We start from the raw sequence: 25042 nt of genomic DNA, 5'->3' as shown, positions 1-25042 counted from the left end.
ATGCAGGTGTAGAAGCACGGTGGCTAGGAAAAACTCCCTAGAAAGGCCAAAACCTAGGAAGAAACCTAGAGAGGAACCAGGCTAAGAAGGGTGGCCAGTCCTCTTCTGGCTGTGCTGGGTGGAGATTATAACAAAACATGGCCAAGATGTTCAAATGTTCAGAAATGATCAGCATGGTCAAATAATAATAATCACAGTAGTTGTCGAGGGTGCAGCAAGTCAGCACCTCAGGAGTAAATGTCAGTTGGCTTTTCATAGCCGATCATTAAGAGTATCTCTACCGCTCTTGCGGTCTCTAAAGAGTTGAAAACAGCAGGTCTGGGACAGGTAGCACATCCGGTGAACAGGTCAGGGTTCCATAGCCGCAGGCAGAACAGTTGAAACTGGAGCAGCAGCACGGCCAGGTGGACTGAGGACAGCAAGGAGTCATCATGCCAGGTAGTCCTGAGGCATGGTCCTAGGGCTCAGGTCCTCCGAGAGAGAGAAAGAAAGAGAGAAAGAGAGAATTAGAGAGAGCATACTTAAATTCACACAGGACACCGGATAAGACAGGAGAAGAACTCCAGATATAACAAACTAACCCTAGCCCCCCGACACATAAACTACTGCAGCATAAATACTGGAGGCTGAGACAGGAGGGTCAGGAGACACAGTGGCCCCATCCGATGATACCCCCGGACAGGGCCAAACAGGAAGGATATAACCCCACCCACTTTGCCAAAGCACAGCCCCCACACCACTAGAGGGATATCTTCAACCACCAACTTACCATCCTGAGACGAGGCCGAGTATAGCCCACAAAGATCTCCGCCACGGCACAACCCAAGGGGGGGCGCCAACCCAGACAGGAAGATCACGTTAGTGACTCAACCCACTCAAGTGACGCACCCTCCTAGGGACGGCATGAAAGAGCACCAGTAAGCCAGTGACTCAGCCCCTGTAATAGGGTTAGAGGGAGAGAATCCCAGTGGAGAGAGGGGAACCGGCCAGGCAGAGACAGCAAGGGTGGTTCGTTGCTCCAGAGCCTTTCCGTTCACCTTCACACTCCTGGGCCAGACTACACTCAATCATATGACCCGCTGAAGAGATGAGTCTTCAGTAAAGACTTAAAAGTTGAGACCGAGTCTGTGTCTCTCACATGGGTAGGCAGACCATTCCATAAAAATGGAGATCTATAGGAGAAAGCCCTGCCTCCAGCTGTTTGCTTAGAAATTCTAGGGACAATTAGGAGGCCTGCGTCTTGTGACCGTAGCGTACGTGTAGGTATGTACGGCAGGACCAAATCGGAAAGATAGGTAGGAGCAAGTCCATGTAATGCTTTGTAGGTTAGCAGTAAAACCTTGAAATCAGCCCTTGCCTTAACAGGAAGCCAGTGTAGGGAGGCTAGCACTGGAGTAATATGATCAAACTTTTTGGTTCTAGTCAGGATTCTAGCAGCCGTATTTAGCCCTAACTGAAGTTTATTTAGTGCTTTATCCGGGTAGCCGGAAAGTAGAACATTGCAGTAGTCTAACCTAGAAGTAACAAAAGCATGGATAAATTTTTCTGCATCGTTTTTGGACAGAAAGTTTCAGATTTTTGCAATGTTACGGAGATGGAAAAAAGCTGTCCTTGAAACAGTCTTGATATGTTCGTCAAAAGAGAGATCAGGGTCCAGAGAAACGCAGAGGTTCTTCACAGTTTTATTTGAGACGACTTTACAACCATCAAGATTAATTGTCAGATTCAACAGAAGATCTCTTTGTTTCTTGGGACCTAGAACAAGCATCTCCGTTTTGTCCGAGTTTAAAAGTAGAACGTTTTCAGCCATCCACTTCCTTATTCTGAAACACAGGCTTCTAGCGAGGGCAATTTTGGGGCTTCACCATGTTTCATTGAAATGTACAGCTGTGWGTCATCCGCATAGCAGTGAAAGTTAACATTATGTTTTATGAATGACATCCCCAAGAGGTAAAATATATAGTGAAAACAATAGTGGTCCTAAAACGGAACCTTGAGGAACACCGAAATGTACAGTTGATTTGTTAGAGGACAAACCATTCACAGAGACAAACTGATATCTTTACGACAGATAAGATCTAAACCAGGCCAGAACTTGTCCGTGTAGACCAATTTGGGTTTCCAATCTCTCCAAAAGAATGATTATGATGGTATCAAAGGCAGCACTAAGGTCTAGGAGCATGAGGACAGATGCAGAGCCTTGGTCTGACGCCATTAAAAGGTAATTTACCACCTTCACAAGTGCAGTCTCTGTGCTATGATTGGGTCTAAAACCAGACTGAAGCATTTCGTATACATTGTTTGTCTTCAGGAAGGCAGTGAGTTGCTGCGCAACAGCTTTTTCAAAAAAATTTGGGAGGAATGGAAGATTCGATACAGGCCGATCGTTTTTTATATTTTCTGGGTCAAGGTTTGGCTTTTTGAAGAGAGGCTTTATTACTGCCACTTTTAGTGCGTTTGGTACACATCCGGTGGATAGAGAGCACTTTAGTAGTTGCATTGTAGTTGAAACTACACATGCCAAGGAATGATTATTGTTGCAATTTTTTGGGGAGGTGGAAACTCCACTGGACTTCTTTCATGACCCGTGTGGTACACCTAAGTGATATCTCAGATGTGTTCTAAGTTATCCCCGTTGAGGGGCCTGTCCTCTCCTCTCTGTTCTCATGGGGACGTTTACAACAAGATTTGTTTCCTGCTTTGGTGGCCTTGTACAGTGTTGCACTTAGTCTCGACCCCCCCCCACCCCCCACTCCCACCGGCCTCGACGAGGCTTATGGGTCTGGGCTAGTATTCCCCCCCTTTGTGTCTCGGGACCCCCCCGACAACGGTTGGTGTGGGTATCCGAGGCACAAGCGAAAAGGTCAGACCCTGTGTACGAGTTGTCAGCAGCCGTATAGGTTGTAGATTGGCTGTAACCTTTCAACCAAATCTCCTGGTGTTTGTGCTTCAAAACGCTCAGTGGCTGTCGAGGCCTGTCAGTCACCACAGCGTCCGCGTGTGGCGACCGTTCCAGTGCCTGCGAACTGAGTTTCTGCGATATGGCACAGTGTTTTACCAGTAAGAATCATCGGTTCAGTTGCTGGACCGACGCTGTTCGATTCATAGTAAGGGGCTTCAGTCCCCCTTAACCCTTTCATGCATGAGTTCCAAATATCTTTTACGGTCGCCCCAGCGTGAGTTTTTTTTATGCACGTGATGTTAGAACGACCTCTCCATTCCAGAATGTGATTGTTACGCAACAGTACATTTAATCCGTGCTGCCCTCAAACCAAAGCACACAGCCTGTTTTTATTTATAGGCTGTTTCAACTTTAATTTCAAATGATTTTCTAACAAGTTTTTATCTTTGAAGAACAGTTTGAATTGAGATGTGTTCCGCCTCCTCATTCATTCACATGAAAACAGTCCTTTTTACTTTTGCGGACAATACAATTTTGGGACATTTCTGACCCGGACAAAATTCCCCGAGCACTTCCCAATTGTTTTCATGCATTCCGATTCTTGCATAGATTGTAATGGGCACATATTATGTGTGTAAAATACTTTTTTGATGGTTGTACTGATTATGATGATCTAAGCTAATTCCAGCTGTGTGTAGCCATGTTTGTTGACATACAATGCATTCTGGGTTTCACGTAATCGTCTGTTGGACCAAAGATGTTATAACAAAATGAGGTGAGTAAGGGTTCACTCATTTTTTTGAGGGCTTCCGGAAATGAATGGTGGGATGTGAACGATGGTAGACGACACACCCCTTCAACATGCATACTATAAACAGACCAAACTCATCTTGTCTTCTCTTATTATCTTTGGTTTCTTTGAGGGAAAAAAAGCATGGCAGCACGCAGAAACTACCATTGGATTACTTTCGATTTCTAGAGAGTGTTTTACTCAATTATTTCGATCAATGGTGAGCTCACCCGTGATGTGATTAATTATAAATAGTCATTTCGATTAGCTAATTCATAATGTCGTTTGTGTTGTGTAAATATTGAATCAAAATATTTCACAGATACCGGAACTTGTAAATTCAATTAGACTTTATTACAAAGTAACAAAGCCGAGCAATTCCATGGAAGAACTAAATTCTCTTGCCACAGACCTCAGGCTTTATAGGTTTCCACTTTCAGATAACACACATGGTCACTCCCCTCTATGTAGATGATTAACACCCCTTGGCCTCTTGCCACCATTATCTTTCTGTCTCAATTCTTACTTGTTTACCGATTCTATTGGTGGCATATCTATACACAAATGCAGGTGTCTGTCCAATGATACTCATGGGACTACACAATGGCTCTCCCAAAGCCTGTAATGGCACAGGCAAACATACATAATGCAATTGCATGTCTCAATGCTAGTCACAGGACCAGGTAATGACTTCCCTCAGGCCTACAACAGCACAGGCATACATTTTCTTCTTACGTTCTGTTTATGCATGTCTAGTGATTAACTCCATGTTGACCCAGTCTGTACATTCACCTGAGCTCAGCCTTTATTCTGCTTACACATGTCTATTAATTAACCCTATGTTTTCTGTCATAATACTTCTGGGAGAACAGTCTAGATACTGAAAAATCAACCATGGCCATGAATTTTCACCCATATTTGTCAGCGAGAGTTATACAAATATGACCGCTTGTGTTACGTCAATCCTTCCTCAGTTAGCTCTAGGACAAATGTAGCCTACATGTTTCCCGGTTTGGATGATTGTGTTATGCTGTAGATACTTCTGTGAATGTCTGAACATTGCATCCAAAAATAAACTGCTCACATTCTGGACATAACTTTGTAAGGACTGTGTTTGTGTAAATAGTTTCTGAAAAAAGTGTGGCCAGCTCAAATGCTGATTGTTGCGTCAATCGAAACTGTCCATTCTTAAATAAGCATTCTAATCACACCGGTTTGATCGTACGCTACAGGGGCCACTGTAGAATGATCACAACCGTGTGATGGTACGTGTGAAAGGGTTAAAGCGGAAAATGTATAATCGGAAGCAGAGTACACTGCACATCGATGCTTTTAATCCTGAGATGGCCGGAGTGCTTACGGAAGTTTCCGAAGGACAAGAGAAGTTAATCTCAACAACGCAACGACGTGATGTGTCATTTCTGTTCATGGAGAAAACAGATTGACTTCTCGGGTTTCGAGTGGACTGATAGGGTTAAGTTTATCCAAAGTACAGCGTAAAATACATGTTATTGTGGAGAGTATTTATGATTACAGCATTTGTTTTGCCGTGGTGACAACTATTTAGCAGTGGCACAGTGAAGTTGCTAAATGCTTTTTTTTTTTTTTTTTACATTACATATCTAGCCGGTTGAGTGGGGAGCAGTTGTGACTGATGAGTATGATATTCATTTCCCAATGAAAAAAACACTTTCTCTACTTACAGTATTAATATAAATACAGTCGTGACTTGACTTTAACATTAATCTGAAAACTGTTATTTCTCTAATTAACTAACTATGTTTAATTGTTATCCGATTAAATTCATAATTAACTCATTAGGATTTGGGGCAACATGAGAGTGGTTGTTTAAAGAGTTACCATCTCCTGAATTAAACTCTAGAAGGTCAATACCTATCACATTGATACACAGTCAACTTATTAAATCACAACCACGTATCATATCAATATGAACTTCGTAACCTCCTTGCATCTGCAAAAACCAGAGCCTTATTTATGATTCAGTACTACACAAAGTGGTTTAATTATTTATTTACCAGCTAACTAAATGGTAAAACAGGATAAACACACACACACTGTACAGGTTATTGAATGGAAACTTAATGATGGAAACAGGTCCCTAGCGGACTGACAACAACATGGCTGCTTATTACAAAAGAGGGAGAGAGAGAAAGAGAGACACAGACACAATATTGGTACATTTAGAAACTACTTTCACTTATAGTTCTCCTATACTTTGCACACGAACCGCCGCCCGCTTGAAGTAAGAAATCATGAATGTATTTACGTTAGGTGCCGCCGTGTATCTCTCTCGGAACCGGTCCGCCCTGAGAAGTGAGTTGGGCCGTCTTACGGCTCGCTCGTAAGGCTCTGATTGTCCAAAAAGTTCCAACAAGTCTTCTACTTTTGTTCTCCTCTTTAGTTGTCTAGTATCCGGTGACTTGTCGGGTAGTCCTGAACAAAACGAAAGAGTTTATTCTTCTTCCATTCGCTCTGGAAGAAGCTTCTTTGAAGATAGGCTAGCCAGCCGGGTCGATGGTTCCCATTGGGGGGATGAGAGTAGCATAGTAGGATGGTTTGACCAGAGTAGGAGAATGGTCCCACTTAAATTCATTTTTGAAGATACTTTACTTTATCAGCCGTACCAATGATTATCCGGGAGGGAATTTTCTTCTCCACCTCGCGTTGAGATTCAGAGTTCAAACCTTTTTGAACGTGAGCTGCAGCTCTACGTCTCTCTGGTCTTAATGTTAATTTTTTGCCAATTCTTTATGCACTCTGGTCGAAAGGGGCAGTTCCGTCAGGCTGACAAGCTCTCTGACTCGGGGTGTGGCTACTTACTGTGCAAAGTTTATGGAAACAAATGATCTCTTATCGCTCCTTAAATCGCATCCATAAAAATACTTTCATAATTTTTCATATTACATGCACAATGTATAGGATGGACATTTAGTACTTGTAGTTAGTATACTTTCCAAGTTACTGTATTTGCTTTATAACATTTGTGTAACTCTTGTGTGACTTCTGCTTTAGCTTATTTCTTCCCATATCAAATCTAAACGCTGGCCGTTTCTATTTATCAACTACTATGCTACTTTTCCTCCTGTAGAATATTTCTAGAGTTAAACATTAGCCCTAACGATAATGTATTTTCCCTTAGTACTTCCTGCTCCAGACCAGCTGACTGTTGACTCAGTGGACACCACATCAGCTGRTGTTAGCTGGAGKCAGCCACCAGGATTGGACCAAASCCAACATCATTACCAMATCTCCTACCACWGTCCAGYGACAGAACCACACATCACTACCACYTCTTCACACAGCATCACTCTCTCTGACCTGCAATGTGGTACTCAGTACTCTGTCACTGTCTGCACTGTGCTGGAAAATGGAAKGCAAAGTCAACTGACYTCAACAACCCTCACCACAAGTAAGGAATTYCCCTACTTAAGTATTATCTCTGGTGTCAAAGATTATTAATCCTTAACTAACGATCATATCTGAGTTCATGGTTTCTTCCACTCTTGTGAGTCATTATGTTTAAGGACTTGGTGTGCCTCTGCTTGCTTTAACCCAACATCACGACACCGTGATTTTGTACTTTTAAACCCTTTTAACCATTGTGTACAGACTTCTGGGTTGTACCATTGGATTTGTCTATTTCTTCTGCATCCATTGGTATCTGTGTGATTAACAAAGGCTGAGTTAGAGCAATGTTTGTGAGACGAGGGGGGATCATGAAGGGGCCTGGTCTTTTTACAGAAATTTATTTTGAGTCTGAATGGTTTGAGCTAAAAACTATGAAACGCTATCTATGACTTTCATGAAAACGCACATGTAATGTTATGCTCTATGTCGCTCACAAGCTACACAATAGTTGTTAGAAGGTAAATGGTTCTTCAACACTTAAGATCATTGGAAATCCCAGGACATACAGTACATTCAGAAAGTATTCAGACCCCTTGACCTTTTCCACATTGTTACGTTACATCCTTATTCTAAAATGTATTAAATATTTTTCCCCCCTCATCAATCTACCCACAATACCCCATAATGACAAAGCAAAAACAGGCTTTAACGGTCTAAATAGTTATGTAAATAAAGTATGTATTTTATTTTCAAGACATTTGCAAACATTTCTAAAAATCTGCTTTCAATTTGTCATTATGGGGTATTATGTGTATAATGATGAAGGAAAAATATATATTTTTTCAGGGGCGGCAGGGTAGCCTAGTGGTTAGAGCGTTGGGCTAGTAACCGAAAGGTTGCAAGTTTAAATCCCCGAGCTGACAAGGTACAAATCTGTCGTTCTGCCCCTGAACAAGAATTTGTTCTTAACTGACTTTCCTCTTTTAATTTATATATATTTTCTTAGCTTAACGGCAACAATTTTGCATTAGCGCAGCAGTGTTACTAACTTACTATAGCACAAACGCTTCATTTTTGTTACTTTACAAATCCAACATCTGTTGTATGTTTTCTTGTTTTAGCTTATTACCCATATGAAAAAACAAATTGCAAGCCAGCCTTTACTACTTTTCAATTACTATTCTACTTTTCCTCCTGTACAGTGGTGATTTTAGCATGCACATATTTGTGGATCTTAATCAAAATATATACTTTAGATGCATGCCAGCAAAGCCACTACACAACACAACTCAACACTAAACAATACATGAATTGCACTATAARGGTGACAAACGGTMCCCACAAACTGCTAGGGCCTACATAAAGCTGTCCRAACAGCAGKGGTTTTTTTCAGCACCATAAGTTCATCCTTACCACCGCTACACCTGGCTATCAGCGGAGTCTTGTCTGGCAGTGAAACAGTTCATTCAGTCTCATTTACTGCCTTTTTAAAAAAAYATAGCTGATATGGCTGACTTGCTTAAAGAAATMTGGTTTCTACTGACATTTGAGATGTACAAACTGTGGCATAAGGGAATGATCTAATTTCGATTAAGACATTAATGAGCGAGCTAAAACAGACGCAGTGTCACGGCTTCAATAAGTGGTGAGTGCAGGAGRCAGGCGCAGAGAGCAGGSTAGTTCCAAAAGATGTGGATTTMAATTATTCCAAATACAACCAGAGAGACGGTCACGCCACACACACAAGGGCGCGTAAAGTCCCAGTCCAACAAACAGGACGAAACTGAGCAGGAACAGAAACCACAAGAATAAACGAACACCACAAACAGGAAAACAAGCCCGCACAAAAGCCGGCGGGCCAACTGGGTTGAAATAGCCCACAACCAAACCTAAACACGAAACAGGTGCAACAAATCAGACAAAACTAAATGAAACAGAAAAGGGGATCGGTGGCAGCTAGTAGGCCGGAGACGACGACCGCCGAGCGCCGCCCGAACGGGAAGAGGCACCATCTTCGGCGGGATTCATGACACGCAGTCAATATAATAACTATTTGTTCAGCACTTTTGAAATGTACAGTGACAGAATTCAGAACATGGGCTGTTCTTACAGTATTCGCCATGTACACCAAGTCAGAACTGAAGGATAAATAAAGTGGGCATATTAAAGCTTGTACACTAATCGACGAGATAATTTCTCTAAAACAGGCTACAGGCTACATGTTCATCACCAAGTCAGAACAGTAGGCTAAGTTATTAGGGGGAAAGGGACCAAATTATTAGGGTGATGCACATGGGCTACTAACAGCTTACTACACAACATATACTTAGTATTACTTTCTTAACTAAAGTATACATATCTTCCTGGCATATTACATAATTTATGCAGCAGCATACAAGACATTTTTGGACTTACCTTGTTGTGCTGTGCTCACTTGAACAGGAATGTGGCACGGCGATCCTTGTGGGCAAATTTTGTCATCAAACTTTGCCATCAAAGTCTGGATTTATGATGCTTTCAAGACAACTGGGAACTCAGAAAAAAGCAAGATTGAATCATAACGTCAGTGATCTTCAGGTCTGAGCACTAGAAAGAGACCAGAGTTCCCGAGTTGGATGACCCTTCAAAACGTATTTTCCCAGTCGGAGCTTGTTTTTTCAGAGTTCCCAGTTGTCTTGAACTGAACTCACTGAAGTTTGAGATTTCCCAGTTCAGAATTTCCAGTTGTTTTGAAAAGGCAGAAGTCATGCTGGATTGACAGCATGGCCAACCTTCTCTGGCCCATGGTGTTGCATGTGATTTTTTTGCCTTTTAAACTTGGAAYAGAGACCCTTAATGCAGACAGAYAAGAGCTCCAACTTCTTAATCATAGCCTCAATATTGTCCCGCACATTGAATATAGTTGTGGAGAGGTCCTGTAATCCTAAATTGAGATCACTCAGGCGAGAAAAAACATRYCCAAAATAGGCRAGTCGTGTGAGAAACTCGTCATCATGCAAGCGGTCAGACAAGTGAAAATGATGGTCAGTAAAGAAAACTTTAAGGTTGTCTCTCAATTTWAAAAAAAGTGTCAATACTTTGCCCCTTGATAACCATGGCACTTCTGTATGTTGTAAAAGCGTTACATGGTCGCTGCCCATATCATTGCATAGTGCAGAAAATACACGAGAGTTCAGGGTCCTTGCTTTAACAAAGTTAACCATTTTCACTGTAGTGTCCAAAACGTCTTTCAAGCTGTCAGGCATTCCCTTGGCAGCAAAAGCCTCTCGGTGGATGCTGCAGAGTACCCAAGTGGTGTCGGGAGCAACTGCTTGCACGAGCGTTACCACTCCACTATGTCTCCCTGTCAGGGCTTTTGCTCCATCAGTACACATACCAACACATCTTGACCAGCAAAGTCCATTTGATGTCACAAAGCTGTCCAGTACTTTAAAAATATAATCTCCTGTTGTCCTGGTTTCCAGTGGTTTGCAGAAGAGGATGTCTTCCTTAATTGACCCCCCATAAACGTAACAGACATATACCAGGAGCTGTGCCAGGCCCGCCACATCTGTTGACTCATGCAGCTGTAACGCATATAATTCACTGGCTTGTATGCGAAGCAGTAATTGTTTCAAAACATCTCCTTCCATGTCACTGATGCGTCGTGAAAGTGTTTTTTTCCCCCTTTCCCCCCAGCATTGTCCCAGCCATATCCGCGGCAGAATTAAGTCCTCCACAATAGTGTGGGGCTTGCCTGTGCTAGCTACTCGGTAGCTCACCATATAAGACGCTTCTAGTCCCTTCTTATTAATGGTATCTGTTGCTTACTACTTACTACTCAAAAGTAGTCTTAATTCTTGCTAAAAAAACTTTGGAATATTTTTCAAATTGGCATGTTTTGTTTCTAAAAGTTTGCGCAGGAGTGAAGGTTTCATCGAGTTGTGAGATAGTACTTTTGCACATATAACACACTGTGGCTGAGAAAAGGCACTACTCCCAATATAAGTGAACCCCAAATCAATGTAGTTCTCATCATATTTACGCCGCTTCTGTGGTCTATCGTCCCTGTCTGTTGTTCGGTGCATTCCCGGGTAAGGGGGCAGTAGCTCTTCGGCTGCATCAGATTCACATCTGTCAGTGTCCATGCTAGCCGGGCTAACAAAAATTACTGTAGAATTACTGATGCTAGCATTGGATGTGCTCGTGGAAGAGCAACTTGTGTCGTCGACAGGTGCAGGTGTAGTACTGCTGGTACTAGTACTGCTGGTACTACCAGTACTACCAGTAGAGCTGGTATGTGTGTCTATGGACACGGGTGTCTCGATCGTCGTAAGAACATTCGGACCAAAGCGCAGCGTGATATGGGTTCCACATATTTATTGAATGAAACGCACAAAAACAATAAAGAATGAACGAAACGTGAAGTAAATGAAGTGCTCTAGGCAACTACACATAAACAAGATCCCACAAAACACAGTGGGGAAATGGCTGCCTAAATATGATCCCCAATCAGAGACAACGAAAACAGCTGTCTTTGATTGGTAACCGTACCAGGCCAACATAGAAATAAACAACCTAGATTACCCACCCTAGTCCCACCCCGACCTAACCAAATTAGAGAATAAAAAAGGCTCTCTATGGTCAGGGCGTGACAGCTCCATGGCCGGAGCCTTCCTCTGCGCCGGTGCCCAGTCCAGGCACGGCGTCCAGTCCTGATCCATTGCCGGAGCCCTCCTTTGCGCCGGTGCCCAGTCCAGGCACGGCGTCCAGTCCCGCTCCAAGGCCGGAGCCTTCTTCTGCGCCGGTGCCCTATCCAGGCACGGCGTTCAGCCCGGTGCCATGGCCGGATCCGGGGTCTGGGCGGGGGTTACGACTTGCACCGGAGCCGCCACCGACGCTAGATGTCCACCCGTACCCTCCCCTATAGAGTCAGTGTTTGCGGCCGGAGTCCGCACCTTTGGGGGGGGGGGTACCGTCGAATTTGTGGCCTGCTGGAGGTCATTTTGCAGGACTCAGGCAGTGCTCCACCTTGCACAAAGGCGGAGGTAGCGGTCCTGCTGCTGGGTTGTTGCCCTCATACGGCCTCCTCCACGTCTCCTGATGTACTGGCCTGTCTCCTGGTAGCGCCTCCATGCTCTGGACACTACCGTGACAGACACAGCAAACCTTCTTGCCACAGCTCGCATTGATGTGCCATCCTGGATGAGCTGCACTACCTGAGCCACTTGTGTGGGTTGTAGACTCCGTCTCATGCTACCACTAGAGTGAGAGCACCACCAGCATTTCAAAAGTGACAAAAACATCAGCCAGGAAGCATAGGAACTGAGAAGTGGTCTGTGGTCACCACCTGCAGAATCACTCCTTTATTGGGGGGTGTCTTGCTAATTGCCTATCATTTCCACCTTTTGTCTATTCCATTTGCACAACAGCATGTGAAATGTATTGTCAATCAGTGTTGCTTCCTAAGTGGACATTTGATTTCACAGACGTGTGATTGACTTGGAGTTACATTGTGTTGTTTAAGTGTTCCCTTTATTTTTTGGAGCAGTGTATTATTATATATACTACCAGCCAAATGTTTGGATACATCTACTCATTCAAGGGTTTATTTCTATATTACTATTTCTACATTGTAGAATAAAAGTGAAGACATCAAAACTATGAAATTACACATATTGGAATCATGTCGTCACCAAAGAAGTGTTAAACAAATCTAAATATATTTTAGATTCTTCAAAGTAGTGTGTGACGTTGTATTAGTTAATGTGGCGACTGTTGCTCATCGAATGATTACAAGTTTCTAATTACGTGATTAACTGAATCAAGCAATTATTAACTCATTAACCTGGGGCACCATGGGAAAACTAGTTTTTTATTGAGTTTCTATTTCCCAAATTAACTCAAAAGATATCAGAATATCGATTTTACCACAGCCGCTAATTAACCAGTTGCCTCTAACAGTCTCGTTCTGAACGTCGTATAGCCTGGGATTCTTGCACGGACCCGGGTCTCACTAATGGATTAGCACCACACCAGTCTTAGTTGAATGTTTATTTACTAAAAAGCTAAAATGATGATAAAAGATACCACACACACAAAACACATTCTAGGCTATTGATTAGAACTTAGTATAACGGGCCAACACACTAGGGCGCGTGTTACCCAAAATGGGGATTTAAAAGAGAGAGAAAGAGAGAAAGTACACAAGAGGAATGTACATTTTGGGTGAAATTGTCAGCTATGCTCATTCTAACCCTAGCCTTGCCCCAAACTGCCGCTGTTATGAGTCACAATATAATGATGTAATTACTTGTGGAGGTTCTCCGTGGATTTTCCCGCGTGGACCGTTCAAGCTGCTCAATGACGCACTTCTCCTGCGCCACCTCTCTAGGTGTCCTCACGATGTCCGTGTCCTTTTGGCTTACTGGCTGTTCCTTGTCCTTGCTCTGGAAGGGTCTTCGGAGGACAGATAGCTCTGTAGCTCAGAGCTCACAGCGTAAAGATGAAAGAGTGTAGATACCACGATTCGATGGGGAGTGGAGGCTAGGTGGTTCGGCTTGAATACACCCGCTTAGACACGCTACTCATCCTAGCTTGGGTAGAAAAAGATTTTTGTCTTCAACTTGTTGCGTTTTGGATTCGTTGACCTTTTAGACCTTTGGCTGCAGCTCGGGTCACTTAGACATGTATGTTAATTCTGCACTCACAGGTTTTATACCCTCGGGTCAGAAGTGGGCGTAACCGCCTTCAGGGCAATTCTCTGGGCGTACCAGGTTTAAGGGGCAAGGTATAGATTTTACTCAAATCCAATTTTAGACAACTAACTTCACATTTTCATCTCTACCGAAACATTCTCTTTGATTTGGACATTTTCCACACAACGTACAATTAGAACATCAAGCATATACGAGGAAAACTCTTAACGTTACAATGTTTTCATAATAACGTCATCGATTAACTTTTAATAACAAAACAAAAATGACATACATTTTCATATTCCATCTATCGTCATGACCACCATTGTAGTTGACGGAAACCATTTTCAAAAGTCCCTTTATTGCATGTTTACAGTTCTGAGACTGGTCCTCCATAGTGAGAGGGACAAAGGAATGTGGTCTGTGGCTTCAGGAATTACCATGGGTGTGAGGGGTCATAAAACCCCCACATCTTCAGACCCCCTAGATCTCTCCTCTCTCTGTTGGGGTGAGAGGAGATCTGTAGGGTCGTGGTCTCCTGTACCTGACCTGATCAGGACAGTCATGACAGTAGCCACCCTTTGCATTGATGACAGCTTTGCACACTCTTGGCATTCTCTCAACCAGCGTAATGAGGAATGCTTTTCCAACAGTCTTGAAGGAGTTTTCCACATATGCTGAGCACTTTTGCTGCTTTTCCTACTTTTTTCTCCCACTCTGTGGTCCAACTCATCCCAACCATCTCAATTGGGTTGAGGTCGGGTGATTTGGAGGCCAGGTCATCTGATGCAGGCACTCCATCACTCTCCTAGGTCAAATATCCCTTACACAGCCTGGAGGTGTGTTTTGGGTCATTGTCTTGTTGAAAAACAAATGATAAACCAGATTTGGATGGCGTATCGCTGCAGAATGCTGTGTAGCCATGCTGGGAAGTGGACACCACATGCATGCTTCATGGTGGGAACCCACATGCGGAGATCATCCGTTAACCTACTCTGTGTCTCACAATGACACAGCGGTCGGAAACCAAAATCTTAAATTTGGACTCAGATTTCCACCGGTTTAATGTCCATTGCTTGTGTTTTCTTGGCCCAAGCAAGTCTCTTCTTCTTATTGGTGTCCTTTAGTAGTGGTTTCTTTGCAGCAATTTGACATGAAGGGCCTGATTCATGCAGTCTTCTACTGAACAGTTGATGTTGAGATGTGTCTGTTACTTGAACTCTGTGAGCATTTATTTAGGCTGCCAATCTAAGGTGCAGTTAACTCTAATGAACTCATCCTCTGCAGCAGAGGTAACTCTGGGTCTTCCTTTCCTGTGGCGGTCCTCAGGAACTACACAATCTGGTGGGTGATCATCTTCAATCTGGATAATAACACAAAACAAATCTTAAGACTAGAGACATTTATCGACAAATATTACGAAAACAAGCAACACCCAAACATGACGGAGAGTAAGACGGGGGAACCGATTCAAAACGGAAACGTGACTCTTCTACAGACACAGACGATTTAATATTTTCACCACCGGGAATGGTAAAGGTCGAAACCGATCTGTTAAAATCAATAAATGACTAACTCAGTATACTTGAACTAGTCAGTAAGGATATAAAAGAGTTGAAGGCAAGCCTCCAGATGAGATGTAAAAGCTGCGACATTGGAGAAGGAAACACACACGTTAAAAGGGACAGTCAATAAGATTGAAACCGAAGTGAATGAACTTAAAAAGGAGAACACCGTTCTGAAAGAAGCCTTACTGGACATACAGACCAGATCCATGAGAGAGAATCTGGTACTTACAGGTAAACAAGAGAAAGAAGGAGAAGTTCCTGAATCTGTAGTTAGAGAGTTCCTCCTTACAGCGCTTCAGATTCCAAGCAAAGCTATCGATAAAATCCAACTCAAACGGGTACACCGCTTCGGACAGAGAGGGCAGAGGTATGAACGCCCAATCGTTGTCAAATTTGCTTCCTTTAAAGATAAAATAATGGTTAAAAGCCTGGGTAAAAGACTTGCTGGGACCAAAATTGGCATGAATGACCAGTTCCCGAAGGAAATTGCAGAACGGTGTAAAGTTCTGTATCCAATTTTCAAGGAAAATAGATTAAAAGGGAAACGAGTAGCTCTCGTCATTGATAAACTATATATTGATAACCAGTTGTTCAGAGACACAATTACTACTCCATGGCTATTTAAAAAATTTGAAAGTTCTTATAGACGAGGAAAATAATGAAACGCAATTCTAGCCCAGTTATGGATTGTAATAATACAAAAAATATACAGCTTTTATATATATCTTCAAATATAACTAATTGGAACACAAAAGTACTAGTTCAACATGGTGAAGATAAAAATTCAGGAAACAGAAGGCACAGTATGTGTGGATGGTGTGGTGTGTGTTTTTTTTATGTTTGGGAAAGTGTGGAGTTGAGTGAGAAAGGAAATGGTTGCATGTCCCAGAACCAATGTATTGCTGTGAGCGGGGGTGTGAGAGAGCTTTCAATGTTACTCAGATGATGGATAAACTTTTTATAATGAATTATACGTCTTATTTATTTATTGTCCTATCATGGGGAACTACATTTTTAAAATAAATGATCTAATTTATTTATTTATGATCCTATATTGATGGAACGGTCCACAACCCTATACCCTAGACACCCACCTGAATGACCCAGATACTAAGAAGTCCCTAACTGTTTTATGTGCCTGCTGTAAGCAGTCTGTTTGCAGCCAAAATGCGGTCAGAGACCTAGAGCAGCACTGCCCCCTCAAGATTCTGAGCCTGCTTGGCAGGGTTGGTCCTGCAAAGCCGAAGCCCCCTAAAGGGAGAGCATAATATACAAGGAAATTCTCAAAGCTGCTAATGAGAACCTTGACGACCTTGTACCTAGCCAGTGGGGATTTCGGTGGGGTGCCCCCACCCAGGCAGTGGCAGTGCTGGCAACACTAGCTGCAGTAACCCATGCGGAGGGGGTCACACTCGGACATTCAGAGATGGGGTATATTATTGTGGCCCTGGTGGCACAAAATCAAAAGTCTGACTGCATGGAGATGCTTGGAAATATGGTCAATACGAGGGACCGTGTTGTGGGTGTTTGTAACATTCTTCGTCTGAAGATGAGGAATCATCGGACCAAAACGCAGCGTGGTAAGTGTTCATGTTAATTTATTAAAACAGAACACGAAACAAAATAACAAAGAGAATGAACGAAACGAAACAGTCCTGTCAGGTGCGACAACACAAAACAGAAAACAACTACCCACAAAACACAGATGGGAAATGGCTACCTAAGTATGGTTCTCAATCAGAGACAACGATAGACAGCTGCCTCTGAGAACCACACCCGGCCAAACACACAGAAATAGAAAACATAGAACACAAAACATAGAATGCCCACCCCAACTCACGCCATGACCAAACCAGAATGGAGACATAAAAAGCTCTCTAAGGTCAGGGTGTGACAATGGCAAATAGAAATGAAAAATATATGGCAAATAGAAATCCAAAATGGATGGTGTTGAGAGATAGATGGGAGGGGTTGAATGGAGCTGAAGGGTGGGACTAATAACAAGATAACCAATGTAAAACATACGGGGTCTGTAAAATGTATATAGGTTCAGAAATGTTGTGAAATAGCACAGTTACAAATAGAAATCCAACTGGATGGACATCAGAAATAGAGGAAGGACTAAAAACAAACAAAATGTAACTATTGTAAAATAGATTGTGTCTGTAAAATGTGTATAAGATGTATATACTGAAGGTAGAAGCCTAAGTGTTATTGTTTATTAGTTTACTCCAATTGGGGGAAGGATGGGTAGGATTTGCAGGGAATAATAGAGGTATATTCTTTAAAAAAGTATGTATGTCTATATAGGTATGTGTATGTATATATGTGTATATGTATGCATATGTGTATGTATGTGGATATATATATATTTACCCCCAAAACTATATGGGGGATTGGAAATGATGCAGATAATTACATTGATGGAAGCAACCATCTTTCCGCAATATTAAGCTGATCCACCCCTTAATTTAAAAAATAAATAATAATAATTACAAAAAAGAAATTCCACAAATGAACTTTTAACAAGGCACACCTGTTAATTGAAATTAATTCCAGGTGACTAACTCATGAAGCTAATTGAGAGAATGCCAAGAGTGTGTAAAGCTATCATCAAGGCAAAGGGTGGCTACTTTGAAGAATCTCAAATATAATTTGATTTGTTTTACACTGGTTACTACATGATTCCATATGTGTTATTTCATAGTTTTGATATCTTCAGTATTATTCTACAATGTAGAAAATAGTACAAATATAGAAAATCCTTTGAATGAGTAGGTTTTTTCAAGCTTTTGACTGGTACTGTATATATATATATATATATAAATAAATATTTTATTATGCCGTTTTTTTTATCTCAAGCATTGTAATGTGGTTAAGCTTAAAAATCTAAATAAAAATTATTCAAATCTAAAAAATGTAATTCAACCAGAGAGGGCCCTTTGTGGGAAAAGGCCGCACTTGACCGTTGCACTTGAATCAGTGCCACGGTGAATGGCTAGGCCCACTAAGCTATGACACCACACACTACTGCAGACTTTGATATAACCCGCGCAATTGATATGGTGAAAACACACTGTATGGAGAGGGGAGGCAGAGGCACAGAAACTCACATCAATACCTTTGTCAGATAACATTGTGAAACAAATAATTTATTTGCTATACCTAGCAATCATTAGGAAACTGACTGAACGACTCAAAAACTCCCCAGTTTATGCTGTCCAAATGGACGTTAGTTTTGACTTTTGTTCGCTACATATSGGGGGATGCTATTCACGAGGACATATTGTTCTGTCTCACGATTCCCAAGCATGAAACAGTACAGAGGATGTTCAGTACGCCTGGCTATATTGATGAAAAAAATGAACCATGGGATCAAATGGTGGGCTTTTGCACAGATGGGGCTCCATCTATGGCGGGACAGCGGGCAGGTCTCTGCACTCTGCTCCATATGGACGCWTTGTATGATACATCAAGAGAAACTGGCGGCAAAAGAGCTGAGTGCAGAACTTCGAGCCATACTGCAGCAGATAACTTCCATTGTAAACTACATCATCAAACCACATCCACTGCCTGCACGCCTGTTCACAAAACGATGGAGATATGGGATCAGAGCATGGCGATTTCTATTTCACACCAAGGCTTGATGGTTATCGACGGGGCATATTGGAAAGATTTTTCAACTTCAGTGAGGAACTGTTGGTTGCCTTTCATTGTAATGAAAATGTGTATCCTTGTAATGTAACAGACATATTTGGGAAACTGAACYAATTGAACGCAAGCATGCAGGGAATTACAGAAACATTCTACAGATGAGTGACTGAATCAGTGGATTCAGAGGAAAGATTTCTTATTGAAGAGAAATCCGTTGGACTGTGATCCTGTCTCAGTTGACATGCCGGTAAGTGAAATCGAACAGTTGATCGAGCTGTCGTGTGACCGAATGCTGCAGACAACGCATTCACGGGTCACTACGGAGGAATTTTGTTTCTTGACTCAAACGGAAATACGCTGCCGTCTCCCTCCGAGCATTAAAACTCATGGTACCCTTCGCCAGCTCATATCTGTGTGAAGCTGGATTCAGTGCTCTCGTCTGCATTAAAACCAAATATCGATCCAGGTTGGATGTTACAGCAGAGATGAGGTGCACACTGTCGACCACGCCCCCTGACTTTGAGAAGCTCCAACGCGACATGCATCAAGCACWRCCATCTKATTAGTGGTGGRGAGATAAGAGACATTATGTCAGACTCATTTGCAGTTGACTGTCATAGCCCCACATTACAAGTATGTGATGGTGAGTTGAGAAGARAATCAGAAATACTGTMAGAATGTTTTGCAATTGACTGCSATAGCCCCAAATAAAAAAGTTAACATTGGCTGTTAATTACATATATATTTTTTTATAGTTGGGGTCGCAATAATTTTTTGAAATCAAAATGTGGTCCGGGGCCCAAAAAGTTTGCGACCCCCTGCATTACAGTATTTAAAGGATTTGAACTGCCTCTGCTTGCTTTAACTTTATCCAAAGTACAGTGTAAAGCGCTTATTATTGTGGAGAATTTATAACCCCCAAAACATTTATTGATATATTTTGTGGCTTGGTGGAAACAATTGAACGGCGGCAAAGTGATGTTGCTAAATTAATATTGCGGAAAAACGTAATATTTGTTACATTACAAATACTACTCCTGTGTTACGTGTTTTTTACTTTTTTCTTCACATATCAATAGGAATTGCAAGCCGGCCTTTTCTAATTTTTCAACTACTATTAAACTTTTTCCTCCTGTATTATATTTCTGGAGTTAAACTGTAGCACTAACAATAATGTATTTCTCCTTAGTACTTCCTGCTCCAGACCAGCTGACTGTTGACTCAGTGGACACCACATCAGCTGCTGTTAGCTGGAGCCAGCCACCAGGATTGGACCAAACCCAACATCATTACCGGATCTCCTACCGCTGTCCAGGGACAGAACCACACATCACTACCACATCTTCACACAGCATCACTCTCTCTGACCTGCAAGGTGCTACTGAATACTCAGTCGCTGTCTGCACTGTGCTGGAAAATGGGGAGCAAAGTCAACTTGTGTTAATAACCCTCACCACAACAAGTAAGGAAGTACTCTAGTAAATTATTAGGTTTGGGGTCTAACTTTTACCAGTTATCAAAATGACTCTAATGTAAATGAACTAATCATAATGGATGTGTCAAAATGGTATGTAAAGGTACAGTATTTTCCCTGATGAGAAATACATTCGCCTCCAACATGTGGCACCCTTGATAAAGCTGATCAAAAAACACTATAAATAAAAGCTATATTTTATGCTCATAAAATTGGGAAATTAAATGATTTCATGCAATTGTTCAGATTGTTTWACAACTATTCGATTTTTTAAAGGATAAGTGCTAAAATTATCYGCARGCCTGTTTTCAATACTTTGTGCACCCTCTCCTTGCGAGGATAACAGRACTRAGCCTTTTTCTATAATGTTTAATGAGATAGAAGAACACATTGSGAGGGATCTRAGACRATTCCTCCATATAACATTTTTCCAGGTCCTTGACATCATTCATTCTGTGATTATGGACTGCCCTCTACAATTCTAACGACAGGTTTTCAATGGGGTTCAAGTCTGGATAAAGAGATGGCTATTGCAAAATGTTAATTTGTGGTCAATTACCATTTTGATTTTGATGTGTGCTTGGGGTCATTGTCTTGCTGGAAGATCCATTTGCAGGGAAGTTTCAGCCTCCTAGGAACCAGGCAACCATTTTTTTTTTGTAAAAATGTCCTCTTACTTGGTAGAGTTCATGACTCCGTTGACTTTTTTTWAAACCTTTATTTAACTAGGTAAGTCAGTMAAGAACAAAAAATTGTTACAAAAACCCCCATCAAACTACTTCCATCCTTCTATGAATAAATGTTTTACCGGTACCGGGTTACCTTCAGACAATTCTTGTGAAGCTTGTGGTAGTCGTAGAAKCAAACAAARYAKATGTACYTGCCCAAACTGTTWGGACGCTACAGACAGAAGTTGACTAGTTATCYAAATGGCTCTTAACAATAATGTATTTTCTCTRAGTAKTRCCTGCTCCAGACCAGCTGACTGTTGACTCAGTGGACACCACATCAGCTGCTGTTAGCTGGAGCCAGCCACCAGGATTSGAKCAAACCCAACATCATTACCAGATCTCCTACCACTGTCCAGGGACAGAACCACAKATCACTACCACYWKTTCACKCAGCATCACTCTCTCTGACCTGCAAMGTGGTACTCAGTACTCTGTCACTGTCTGCACTGTGCTGGAAAATGGAAAGCAAAGTCCACTGATGTCTAATGCCCTCATCACAGGTAAGGAAGTACCCTTCAAATGTAACTTTGAGTAGTTATCAAAATGACTAATAGAAATGAACTAACATAATGGATGTGTCAGCATGGGATYTTAATGTGCAGTATCTGACTTGATGAGAAATATATGATGGTGAATTCCCCAGATCTCATCATGCAGTTTGTTGCTGAAYTCAATAAARAARATCTGAATTCATGCTTGCTTCCATTGCTTTGAGTCATTATGTCAATGAGTTGATTTGACTCTGCTTGCTTRAACTTCGAATCACAACATTCTTTTCATGTATATTTATATATRTTTTGGCATYGTGACAGCAATTTAGAATCCAGCCAGGGCCGGATTAAGAAATCATAGGCCCCAGGGCTTTGTTAGGGCCTGTGAGGGTGTTGGGGAATGGAAAAATGCGGAGTCAGGTGCAGCACACAGATATGAGTAATAGTCCGAAATTTACTCAAAATATAAGTAATGTTCCAACAAGGAAAAACACAATAATCCAGAGCACAAAAAACACAAACCCACATGACAAACAATAACGCACAAAACAGAGAGGGAAGCCAGAGGGTTAAATAAGGAACATAATAAATGGAATGGAAACCAGGTGTGTATGATAAAGACAAAACAAAACGAAAATGAAACATGGATCGGTGGTGACTAGAAAGCCGGTGACGTCGACTGCCGAACGCTGCCCGAACAAGGAGCGGGACCAACTTCGGCAGAAGTCGTGACAGTACCTTCCCCCTTGCGCGCCGACACCGGCCTCGGGGATGACCCGGAGGACGAGGCGCAGGGCGATCCGGATGGAGGCGGTGAAATTCCTGCAGTAATGACGGATCCAGGATCTGTCTCTTATACACATCTAGATGTGTATCTCGGGGATGACCCGGAGGACGAGGCGCAGGGCGATCCGGATGGAGGCGGTGAAATTCCTGCAGTAATGACGGATCCAGGATATCCTCCACCGGCACCCAGCATCTCTCTTCCGGACCYTACCCCTCCAACTCCACGAGGTACTGAAGGCCTCTCGCCCGATGTCTTGAGTCCATGATGGCTCGCACAGTATACACCGGGGCCCCCTCGATGTCCAGAGGGGGCGGAGGAACCTCCCGCACCWCAGACTGCTGGAGCGGARCAGCCACCACRGGCCTGAGGASAGACACATMGAACGAGGGGTTAATACGGTAATCAGGGGGYAGTTGTAACCTATAACAAACCTCGTTCAATCTCCTCAGGACTTTAAATGGCCCCACAAACCGCGGACCCAGCTTCCGGCAGGGCAGGCGAAGGGGTAGGTTTCGGTCGGGAGCCAGACCCGGCCTCACTGCGGTGGCGGTCGGCACTCGCCTTCTGCCGCCTGATGGCCCGTTGTAGACGCACAGGAGCAGCGTTCCATGTCGCCTCCATGTGCCGAAACCATTCATCCATCGCAGGAGCCTCCCATCTGGCTCTGATGCCACGGTGCCAGGACCGGCTGATAACCTAGCACACAATGGAAAGGGGATAGGTTAGTGGAAGAGTGGCGGAGGGAGTTTTGGGCCATCTCCGCCCTGGGGTTGAAAACCGCCCACTCCCCCGGCCGGTCCTGGCAATAGGACCGTAGAAACCTACCCACATCCTGGTTGACTCTCTCCACCTGCCCGTTACTCTCGGGGTGAAAACCTGAGGTGAGGCTGACCGAGACCCCCAGGCGTTCCATAAACGCCCTCCAGACTTTAGACGTGAATTGGGGACCCCGATCAAAAACTATATCTTTAGGCACCCCGTAGTGCCGGAATACTTTGGGTGAAGTGGGCCTCGCAGTCTGTAGAGCGGGGAAGGAGACGGCAGGACTTAGAAAACCGATCCACAACGACCAGGATCGTGGTATTACCCCGTGACGGGGGAAGATCCGTCACGAAATCCACCGATAGGTGTGACCACGGTCGTTGTGGAACGGGAAGGGGCTGTAATTTCCCTCTGGGCAGGTGTCTAGGTGCCCTGCACTATGCGCATACCGAGCAGGAGGAAACATAAACCCTCACGTCCTTAGCTAAAGTGGGCCACCAGTACTTCCCAGCAAGACAGCGCACTGTCCGACCGATGCCAGGATGACCAGAGGAGGGTGACGTGTGGGCCCAACAGATCAAACAATCACGGACATCAAACGGAACGTACAGACACCCAACTGGACACTGTGTGGGAGTGGGCTCTGCACGTGACGCCCGCTCGATGTCCGCGTCCACCTCCCATACCACCGGTGCCACCAGGCAAGAAGCTGGAATTATGGGAGTGGGATCCGCGGACAGCTCCTCCATGTCATACATCAGAGGCAGTGCGTCTGCCTTAACGTTCTGGGAACCTGGTCTGTAGGATAGAGTGAAAACAAAGCGGGTGAAAAACATGGCCCACCTCGCCTGGCGAGGGTTCAGTCTCCTAGCTGCCCGAACGTACTCCAGATTGCGGTGGTCAGTCCAAATGAAGAAAGGGTGCTTAGCCCCCTTAAGCCAATGTCTCCACGCCTTCAGAGCCCTGACAACAGCCAACAGCTCCCGGTCCCCCACATCATGGGGCCAGCCTCGGACGCATCCACCTCAACTATGAACTCTAAGGAGTGATCAGGATGAGCCAGCACGGGAGCCGAGGTAAACAGAGCCTTCAGATGACTAAAAGCCCTGTCTGCCTCAGCTGACCACTGCAGTCGCACCGGTCCCCCCTTCAGCAAGGAGGTAATGGGAGCCGTTACCTGACCAAAACCCTGGATAAACCTCCAGTAGTAGTTGGCAAACCCTAAGAACAGCTTCACCTCCTTTACCGTGGTTGGAGTCGGCCAATTACGCATGGCTGAAATGCAGTCATTCTCCATCTCCATCCCTGACGCGGAAAAGCGGTACCCTAGGAAGGAGATGGACTGTTGGAAGAACAGACATTTCTCAGCCTTGACATACAGGTCATGCTCCAACAGTCGACCAAGCACCTTGCGCACCAGAGACACATGCTCAGCACGTGTAGAGGAGTATATTAGAATGTCATCTATATACACCACTACACCCTAACCGTGCAGGTCCCTGAAAATCTCCTCTACAAAGGATTGGAAGACTGATGGAGCATTCATTAACCCGTACCGCATGACGAGATACTCATAGTGCCCAGATGTGGTGCTAAATGCCGTCTTCCACTCATCCCCCGCCTTGATACGTACCAGGTTGTAAGCGCGCCTGAGGTCCAATTTTGTGAAGAAGCGCGCCCCGTGCAATGACTCTGTCATACTGGCTATGAGAAGTAGCGGGTAACTGTATTTTACAGTGATCTGATTCAAACCTCGATAGTCAATACACGGGCGCAAACCTCCATCCTTCTTCTTCACAAAAAATAAACTTGAGGAGACAGGTGAAATGGAAGGCCG

The 25042-nt window shown here is 43.5% G+C and overlaps 1 protein-coding gene across 6 annotated transcripts in view; it reads left to right on the top strand.

The window, feature by feature from the left end:
* Positions 1 to 25042, top strand: part of LOC139024176 (interferon-induced very large GTPase 1-like) — an 86094-nt gene that overhangs the window by 6697 nt on the left and 54355 nt on the right. For 4 of the 6 annotated variants that reach the window (XM_070438749.1, XM_070438748.1, XM_070438746.1 and 1 more), the window contains exons 2-4: positions 6853 to 7122; positions 20150 to 20422; positions 21396 to 21665. In XM_070438749.1, the coding sequence (XP_070294850.1) occupies positions 21644 to 21665 (22 nt within the window). In that variant the 5' untranslated portion in view covers positions 6853 to 7122; positions 20150 to 20422; positions 21396 to 21643. The remainder of the gene's footprint in view (positions 1 to 6852; positions 7123 to 20149; positions 20423 to 21395; positions 21666 to 25042) is intronic. The other 2 variants (XM_070438747.1, XM_070438745.1) reach the window with 2 other exon arrangements.

This window comes from Salvelinus sp. IW2-2015, unplaced genomic scaffold, assembly GCF_002910315.2.
Source record: "Salvelinus sp. IW2-2015 unplaced genomic scaffold, ASM291031v2 Un_scaffold1135, whole genome shotgun sequence".
In the NCBI taxonomy this organism is placed as follows: domain Eukaryota; kingdom Metazoa; phylum Chordata; class Actinopteri; order Salmoniformes; family Salmonidae; genus Salvelinus; species Salvelinus sp. IW2-2015.
The sequence above is the reverse complement of the archived record's forward strand: the minus strand, read 5'-3'. Positions and strand labels throughout refer to the sequence as shown.